We start from the raw sequence: 9,494 nt of genomic DNA on the forward strand, positions 1-9,494 counted from the left end.
TTGGGTGATGACGACTTCCGGCCTCCGCGCACTTTTACATTTGTATTTTTTTATATATATATTTTATTTAAAATGTATTAAATACAGTAGTTACATAAACATGTTCATATATATATATATATTTCAAAGTATAAAAATTATATTAAAAAAAAATACAAATTGTACGATATAAAAAATGTAAGAAAAAGGAAAAGATGAATAAAAACAAAAAAAACACAATCGGGGTCTGTTAAACAATTGGAATCAATTTGAAATGTCTACATAATCTAATAGTTTTTTGCTATCTGAGTTTTCAAAAAAATCACAATAAAATAAAATACAAATAAATGAAAATTTAACAAAAGACAAGGAGGTGCACAAATTCTTTGCCTAGATTTTTCATTACAAAAATTTCAGTAAATATATTTCATAGTATAAAAGTAATATAAATACAATATATTATTCATCAAATAAGACGTTTTTAGAGAACATAGTTTTAATGTATTGCTTGCTTAAATGATTATTCATTCATACAAATACACTATAAGAGGTGCACAAATTCATTGTCTTGATAGCCTTCTTGTTTTTAGAGAGCTCATATTTTTCATTACAAAAAAATCAGTAAATATATTTCACAGTATAAAAATTATATAAAAATAAAAATAATAATTTTAAATAAATAAATACAAATTGTACAATATATAAAATGTAAGGAAAGGTAAAGATTAATTAAAAAAGAAAATTTAACAAAAAACAATATGCCAGGGGACAATATACAAAGCCAGATGACATTATTTATTCATACAAATACATTAAAGGAGGTGCACAAATTCATTGTCTTGATAGCCTTCTTGTTTTTAGAGAGCTCAGATTTTTCATCACAAAAAATTATGTAAATATATTTCACAGTAAACAAATAATATAATAATTTAAAAAATCATTTTAAATAAATAAATATAAATTTGTACAATATATAAAATGTAAGGAAAGGTAAAGATGAATTAAAAAAAAAATCGGGGTCTGTTAAACAATTGGAATAAATTTGAAATGTCTAAATAATCTAATAGTTTTTGGCTATTTGAGTTTTCAAACAATCACAATAAAATAAAATATAAATAAATGAAAATTTAACAAAAAACAATAATTATGTCAGGGGACAATTCAATCACTCATAAATGTACTGGAACTGATGTACATATTAAATAGGGGCCAGGAGACGGAAAGGCAGAAACCAACCTCCGCACTGAACAACCGATAAACGGGGAAGCTACACGGAGCTGTGTTTGCGGAAGTAGGAAGTGGTTCACACTTGGATGGTGACGACTTCCGGCCTCCGCGCACTTTTCCATTTGTATTTTAATTTTTTATATATATATATATATATATTTAAAATTTATTAAATACGGTAGTTACATAAATATGTTCAGATTTTTCTTTACAAAAATTCAGTAAATATATTTCACAGTATAAACATTATACAATTTATTTATTTATTTTTTGTTTTGTTTTTTTGTTTGTTTTCCTTTAACTACTTATGTTCTTTGTATTTGCTTGTCTCCATTTTTGTTTACCCTTAGTTCCTAGTATTGTCTGTTTTTGTTGATATAAATAAAAATGAGACATGAACATGCTTCCTAACAAAAATATTTGAAACAAAATTATAATTTTTTTTATACAACCTGTTAAACAATTGGAATACATTTGAAATGTCTAAATAATTTAATAGTTGTTGGCTATTTGAGTTTTCAAACAATCACAATAAAATTAAAATAAATGAAAATTAAAAAAAAAAAAAATAATGCCAGGTGACAATATACAAAGCCAGAGGACATTATTCATTGATACAAATACATTAAAGGAGGTGCACAAATTCATTGTCTTGATAGCCTTCTTGTTTTTAGAGGGCTCAGATTTTTTATTACAAAAAATTCAGTAATATATTTCATAGTATAAAAGTAATATAAATAAAATAAATTATTCATTCATTCTCACTGTGCAATATCATTTTCCACGTGTGCAATTTTGTTAATAGTCTATTTATTGTCAATACTGTATATACTGCTCCTATTTTTATACTTCCTTCTATTTAAATGGTTCATATTTTGTTACTCTTTGTTTAGCTCTTTTTTTACTGTGTTAGCTGATGCATCTTGTTTTTTGCAATATCTTATCTTATCTTAATTAACAAATAAAACGTTTTTAGAGAACATAGTTTTCATGTATTGCTTGAATAAATTATTAAATTTACATTTGTGGATATTACATTTTGTTAAAATAATTATGAAGTTAATAATAAAATATTCATTGATTTTATTGGCATTACATTTATTGACATACTAATATATTTAGAATATTTTGTGTCTTTTATTTCTGTTGTGGTTGTAAATATCGCGAGATTTCAGCGAGTTCTTCTCGGCCAATCAGCTCCGTCACCAATAAACGCTCGGCCAATGAGGCGTCAGTTTACTGTTACGTGGTTGTCAGGGAGGGAAAAGTTCCGCGCGGGTTGTCAGGTCAGACCAGCAACAACAGAGAGAAGTCATGATGGACGTGGAGACGGAGCAGAAACCCACAGAGAGCGGGCAGCAGGCGGACTCAGGAGCCGGAGAGGCTTCGGCTAAGAGCTCCGGCGGCTCCTACGAGCTGCCCTGGGTGGAGAAGTACCGTCCGCTGAGGCTGAAGGAGATCGTGGGGAACGGGGAGACGGTGAGCCGGCTGGAGGTTTTCTCCAGAGAGGGAAACGTCCCCAACATCATCATCGCAGGTCAGTCAGGACTGAACATCAATATACTCTATAGGTATTATATATATTATATTATCTAGTTATTTCTTCTACAGACAGGCTGCAGATTAAAGTTAGTCACTGCATGGTGCATGGTTTACTCAAGTAAAAGTACAGAAGTATTAGCCTTTAAAGTACAAAAAGTAAAAGTACTCATTATGCAGAATAATATATATATACAGTATATACACACTATTACTGGATTATAATTATTGATGCATTATGCAGCTGGTAAAGGAAGAGCTTATTTAACTACTTTATTACTGCTTGGTAGCTTAACCTATAATAATGCATCATCATTTATTAGTTGATTTATTTTTTATTTTTTTGTATTCTACGTTTTTGAAAAAAAAAATTGAAATGTTTGAAAAATATGTATTTTTTGTCATTAATATTTCATTGTTTTTTTTTTTATAAAAATTGTCACATTTTGGTCAACAAATCAAAATACTTCTATTAAAAATCAAATGTTTATTCCTACATTAATATGCACCATAATGTCATTTACAAGTTAACAATGTATTCCAAGTAGCTTTAAAGAGAGAGAACTAATCCTATCTTGACTGTTGTGATCCAGGTCCTCCAGGCACAGGAAAGACAACCAGCATCCTGTGTTTGGCCCGACAACTGCTGGGAGCCTCCATGAAGGACGCCGTGCTGGAGCTCAACGCTTCAAACGAAAGGTGAGACTCCTACTGGAAATAAAAACGGTGACATTTGACGCCATTAAGTGGACGTTGAAGCTCAGATCATTTCCACGGTCAAGAATGAAACCAACACATACTGGCTTTAATCAATGTTGGGTGTTAGTGACTGTTGCTGTTTGTGTCTGTAGGGGAATTGAAGTGGTGAGGAACAAGATCAAGATGTTTGCTCAACAGAAAGTCACACTGCCCAAAGGACGACACAAGATCATCATCCTGGACGAAGCCGACAGGTGAGACGTAGAGCTGTCATGGTGAAGGAATTTCCCCTGCAGTGATAATGATTTGCTCAACAGCACAATATGCTGTATTATTTTTTTGCAAGTTACCTAATTTATCCTGATTTTAGTGCTGTATAAATAGGCAATGTTTTGGTATATTGTTGTTTTTTCAATGACAAAGATGAAAATGAATTAAACCTGGAGGAGGTAGAATGTTTTTGGCATCAATGGGCAAAAATTCCATAATAATCTTTCATCATATCGTAATTCAAGTGTTCTGAGAGAAAACTAGACTTCTGCACCTCCTCATGGCTCTGTTTTCAGGTTTTAAAAAATCTAGCCTATGACGGAAGACTTTGGCCAATCACAGGTCATTTCAGAGAGAGAGCGCGTTCCTATTGGCTGTGCTCCTGATATGACATGAGTCTAAGGCTGAAATGACCTGGGACACTAAAGATGATCCATCGTAACGATATGCTCTGGTGGCGGTTTGATGTCTCCTTTATCCTCCTCCCAGCATGACAGACGGAGCTCAGCAGGCGTTGAGGAGGATCATGGAGATCTACTCAAAAACAACGCGCTTCGCTCTCGCCTGCAACGCCTCCGATAAGATCATCGAGCCGATCCAGTCTCGCTGCGCGGTGCTGCGTTACTCCAAACTGACCGACGAACAGATCCTGGCCCGGCTGCAGGAGGTGGTGGAGAAGGAGCAGCTGTCGGTGTCTGACGACGGGCTGGAGGCCGTCATCTTCACCGCCCAGGGAGACATGAGACAGGTGAGGCTTTAGAGTCCGGTGCTCGGCTCAAAGGCGCGTGGTCGTTTTGCTGACTTCCTGTCCCTGCGTTTCCAGGCGTTGAACAACCTGCAGTCCACCAACGCCGGCTTCGGCTGCATCAACAGTGAGAACGTCTTCAAAGTGTGCGACGAGCCTCACCCGCTGCTGGTGAAAGGCATGCTGGGACACTGTGTGGACGGGGACATCGACAAGGCCTACAAGGTGATGGAGCAGCTATGGGCGCTGGGCTACTCTCCAGAGGACATCATCGGGAACATGTTCAGGGTCTGCAAGGCGTACCAGATGGCCGAGTACCTCAAACTGGAGTTCATCAAGGTGAGGCAGAGCTCCGCCCCGCAGCCCTTGTGCTAAGCTAGGCTGACAATATCTTAACTCCAGCTCCGAACATGATCTGTTCCATTAACCTGCTGGAGATAATCTTCCAGGCAAACAAGTCTCAGTTTTTCTACTTTCACAGCACATTAGTAACACCTGACCGTGAGATCAAAAACAAACAGAATGTGTCACTTTACTCACAAACTGAACTTCTTAACTGATTTGGTGGTAATCTTCGTCCGGTTCTGTCTGCAGGAGATCGGTTACACTCACATGAGGGTGTCTGAAGGTGTGAACTCGCTGCTGCAGATGGCCGGTCTGCTGGGTCGACTCTGCAGCAAGACGGCTGCCAGCTGAACTCAACAAAACGGCTCGAACACCACCACCGTCTTTCTAAACCTGCTGCTGCCTCCTCACAGCGCCGGTCTCTTCTGTGTTTCATGCTGAAGGAGCTGCACATTATAGTTAAGTTAACTCTGGACAGCATCTCACACCTGATGATGTTTTTGATCAGGTGATCGGCTCGTCAGTGTTCATCTGGGTTCATCCGTTGCACTTGTTTCAACCTGACGTCACCGCAGACATTTTGTGTTCGCCTGTGGAAGCAAAATAATGTAAAAAAAACTAGAGACAATAAATCATCTTTTCATTAATTAGTGTTGACATGTTTCATGTTGGTTTTTACCCACAAGTATAAAAGGACTGCTTAATTTCACCCACTACTGACTGTCAACGTATGGAGGACGGAACCTGCCAAAATCAAAAATAAATAAATGACTCGATAAATGAGTCTTTAAATGTAGCAAGCATATTAAAAATAAATGTAGCCATTAATAGATTGATAAAATGTGACATAAATTGATATTTCTTTTTTAATTGCCTTTTTTTATTTACTCTTCTGTTTAATTTCTCCTTCTATTTATTTATGTATATATTTTTATAAATTTTTAAATTAATAAAAAAAAAAATTCCGTGTTTACGGTGGCATCAGCCTGGAGGTTCCTACTCTGAAAGAGCTAAACCTCGGGGAGGAGTTTAATGGTTTAATGGCAAAACAGTTCAGCTTCAGATGGTTGATCCGCACACCTGTACCAGTACAAGGCAGCGGTGGGGGCGAGCAGCAGCAGACCGACGACCTGCTGTACGAAGCCCGAAATGAAGACTGGAGTGCAGCTAGCTGACTAGCATGTAGTCGATCTTTTATCTGCACTCCGACCCCATGATGACAAACGTTGAGTGACGGCCCCACCAATTACATAATGAGGCAGAAATGCATAAAGAAATGTGTAAAGAAAAGAATACAGAAATAAATAAGTATGGAGAAATAAGGTAAAAATATGCATAAATAAATACTTTTTAAAATAAAATATAAATGCATACAAAAAAAATCAAAAAAATTAATAAAAGGGAAAATTAAACAGGAGTAAATAACAATTAAAACAAAGATAAATAAAGAAGCAAATTAAAACAAATATCAATTTGTCACAAATTATCAATTAATTATTGGCTACATTTCTTTAAATATTTATTTTGCTAAATTTAATGACATATTTATTAATTTATTGAGTCATTTATTTATTTATTCCTTTATTTTTTATTTTGGCAGGTTCCGTCCTCCACATTGGCTTGCCTCACATTGACACTCTTTCATTCTTATCATTTCTGAGATAATCGAGTATTTGTACTTGATAGTATTGCTACTTTTACTAAAGTAAATGATCTGAATACTTCCTCCACCTCTGCACAATATTCAGGTCAAACTACCGTTTTGGATTAACGAGCTTTATTTCATTACAAACCTTGTTTACATTAAAAGTCATGGAACAACAAACTCAGTAACAGCTACCAATGTTTCAGTACAAATCTCAAAAGTAATAGTTGTAATAAATATTAAGAACAGTAACAGACGGCAGAGTTACAGTTAGTGTATATATGTATATATAGAATAAATATTTGACTTTGTGTGAACCAGAGTTAGTTTGTGGGTCGACCGTTCAGAAAACCCCTCGTTAAGTTTACAGCATGAACACGTTTTAAGATTTTTTTTTACCAGGGGGTTGTCAGGAAACCTTTGATTGCTTCAGAAATCCCAAAAGTAGGTAAAAAGTAAAAATAAATTACGAAGTGACGGGTAATATTCCAAGAAAAACTCAGAATTTTCAAGACTAAAATTAGAAATTTATGAGAAAAAAACTTTAGATTATGATCTATTCTCAAAGTCTAATGTCAAAGAGATTATGAAATCCAAGTTGCGAGGAAAGATTTAAGATTTAAGTGGTAAATTTACGAGAAAAAAAATCTCAAATTTACGAGAAAAAACTTGAATATTATCTGAATTGGGCCTATTCCGAAGAAAACCACCTACTGATTTGAGTTATTTTTCTTGTAAATTTGTGAGTTTACCACTTTGCTCACGGAATTTTTTTCTCTGAATATTACCCCCCTCCCCCGGCTCCGTAATATATATATATATATAAGTCTGCTAACAAATACCATGATTTATTTCCTGCTCTGTTATTCAGTCCTCCAGCAGGGGGCATGACAACTTTAGTATCACTGCCTGAAACTATGGTAACCACCTCAGCAGGACGAGCAACATGTCCGCCAGATGTCAGCTCTGACTGACCGTCTGTCTTCGTCTTCTCCAACACACAGTGACAGTTAAAGTGCAATTCATCAAATCAATGTCACTGAAGCCAAACAAGTGCTTACAGTCAGACTCATCAGTCTGTATAATAACAATCGACAACCCTGCTGGAATCTTTCAATCCAGAGATTAAAAAAAACTGCAAAAACAACAAAATGTGGAAGAAGTTCAAGTTTTAAACTTGTGTATTATTTTGATGTGGAGGTGTTTTCTTCCCGTCTCTGAGTAGAGAGGCAGGTTCACAGCTGAACAACATCTCAGTTACTCACTAGACTGATACCACTGTACAGTTTTCATGCCAAAACTCCACAACGAGCATGCTGTTGACGGGCCTAATGAACAGAGAGTGGGGTGGCTTCAGTCACAGCTCGACCGAAACTAAATCATGTACAGTAACAGAAGGAACACACAAGGTGACGGGTCACTTTCAGGATCCCCATCGGAGGAAGAGGTTAGAGGATAAAGCAACAGTTCACCTTAAAGTGCGTACCCTCTGAAGCCTGGAATATCAGACAAAAATATGCACTTTCACAGAAATAATCTACGAGCAGCAGTCGCCCTTTCCTCAAGTTGTATCTGAAGGAAAAGGTTGCTGCTGAAGAGATATTTGAGCTGTTTGAAAGAACGATAGCGGAGTACAAAGTTTCTCATTCAAAACAGAATGATCGCTTCACTGTTTTGAAGTTTGGTTACACTAATTGTCAGATTGTTTTACATTTGTGTAGTTTAATATGAGTTTTTATAGATATTTTTTACTGTTGTTACATCAGGTCTTCCATCAAATCCCTGTTTACTCATTATTTTAACTTTTGTCAGACATTCCAGGGTAGGAATGTACGGAAGCCCTGAGAGACAAGTGAGAAAAAAATATATATATAATTTGATCATGATTTTCTAAGACTGATCTAAATAGTTTTTTCTCCTTTATGACTTAAGAACAGGTGAAAATAAAGTTTTTTGTCGTCAGGTGGCAAAACAACAAACAGAAAAATGATCCTGGCAAAACCTTTTTTCACCTGTCACCTTAAGTCATAAACACAGGAGAGAAAACTATTTAGATCAGACTAAGAAAATTGATCAATCTAATTTTTTTTCTCACTTTCCTCTCTTGGTTTCCGTAGCAGTGGCATAACCGATATTAAAACTATTTTTGGGCCAAGTACACCCACATTATTTGATGAAATATTCCCTTAAAGTTGCTGCAATTTCATGGGTATGAAAAGAGTTAATTGTTTCAGAGACGAGCTTCATAGCAACACCACCACCATCAACAACATAACGTCATAATAAAACAATGATTATAATATTAATAAAAAGAAGGGGATCAGGACCAAACTAAAGAGAAACAATGATCCGGTCTGAAGAAATACAACACAACTGTATGTAAATATGAACCAGCTGAACTCTGTGTACAGTTACATCTACAGCGTCACCACGACAGACCGCATGGCTCCAGGGAGGAGGGAATGAAAGTACGAACGGACATCAGCATCCTAAAAAACACGGGGTAATAGAGCCAACATGGCCGACACCGGACCGTTTATGACAGCGGTCAAATCTAAAGATATTTAAGGGTGTTTCTCTACTTTATATGATGTTAGATGTGACCTTTTTCTTTGGGAAGAACAACTACAACGTAGAACTGTTCGTTCTACACAGAGGAAAGTTCCAGGTGCAAACAGCATCTGAGGAAGAAAAAGAAGAAGAAGAAGAGTAAAGAGAGAGAAAACAGAGCAGGAACAGTCCTACGCAGTCATTTCGATGGTGCGTTCTGCCGTGAGTCCGGAGGTGGTGGAGCTAGCGCCCTCTGGCATTGTGGTGGTGGTACTGCGGCTCCGGACGCCGTCCGTGGAGCCGACGCTGGAGGCCGAGTGAGTCCTGGAGCGAACCAGCCGGGTCATACCAGCTGTGGGCACTGGGGGGGGCGACAGAGACATGTGTTAGTAACAGAATCCATCAACGTGGAGCTGGTTCATATGTGGGGGGGGTAGGGGGCTGGTTGTATGACAGCAGATCATTCACTGTCCAACCAGTAAGTGCTGATTTGAA

At 36.7% G+C, this 9,494-nt stretch overlaps 2 protein-coding genes across 4 annotated transcripts in view; one reads left to right on the forward strand and one right to left on the reverse strand.

The window, feature by feature from the left end:
- The first annotated feature begins 2,467 nt into the window (after positions 1–2,467).
- rfc2 (replication factor C (activator 1) 2) lies at positions 2,468–5,451 on the forward strand. The gene is made up of 6 exons (XM_074644818.1): positions 2,468–2,743; positions 3,339–3,444; positions 3,597–3,698; positions 4,204–4,462; positions 4,538–4,798; positions 5,054–5,451. The coding sequence occupies exons 1-6, from the start codon at positions 2,521–2,523 to the stop codon at positions 5,153–5,155; spliced, it is 1,053 nt and encodes a 350-aa protein (XP_074500919.1). The 5' UTR covers positions 2,468–2,520; the 3' UTR covers positions 5,156–5,451.
- Positions 5,452–6,564: 1,113 nt separating this feature from the next.
- Positions 6,565–9,494, reverse strand: part of LOC141773125 (protein NDRG3-like) — a 19,304-nt gene continuing 16,374 nt past the window's right edge. For all 3 annotated transcript variants that reach the window (XM_074644817.1, XM_074644815.1, XM_074644816.1), the window contains one exon: positions 6,565–9,360. In XM_074644817.1, coding sequence (XP_074500918.1) covers positions 9,191–9,360 — 170 coding nt within the window. In that variant the 3' untranslated portion in view covers positions 6,565–9,190. The remainder of the gene's footprint in view (positions 9,361–9,494) is intronic.

This window comes from Sebastes fasciatus, chromosome 8, assembly GCF_043250625.1.
Source record: "Sebastes fasciatus isolate fSebFas1 chromosome 8, fSebFas1.pri, whole genome shotgun sequence".
NCBI classification, from domain to species: Eukaryota; Metazoa; Chordata; class Actinopteri; order Perciformes; family Sebastidae; genus Sebastes; species Sebastes fasciatus.

Excerpts from the sequence above, each read along its gene's own strand:
- rfc2 (XM_074644818.1), top strand. The coding sequence starts at position 2,521 with ATGATGGACGTGGAGACGGAGCAGAAACCCACAGAGAGCGGGCAGCAG. Across the intron at positions 3,699-4,203 it reads ATCCTGGACGAAGCCGACAG|CATGACAGACGGAGCTCAGC; the intron begins GTGAGACGTAGA and ends TCCTCCTCCCAG. Across the intron at positions 4,799-5,053 it reads TCAAACTGGAGTTCATCAAG|GAGATCGGTTACACTCACAT; the intron begins GTGAGGCAGAGC and ends TTCTGTCTGCAG.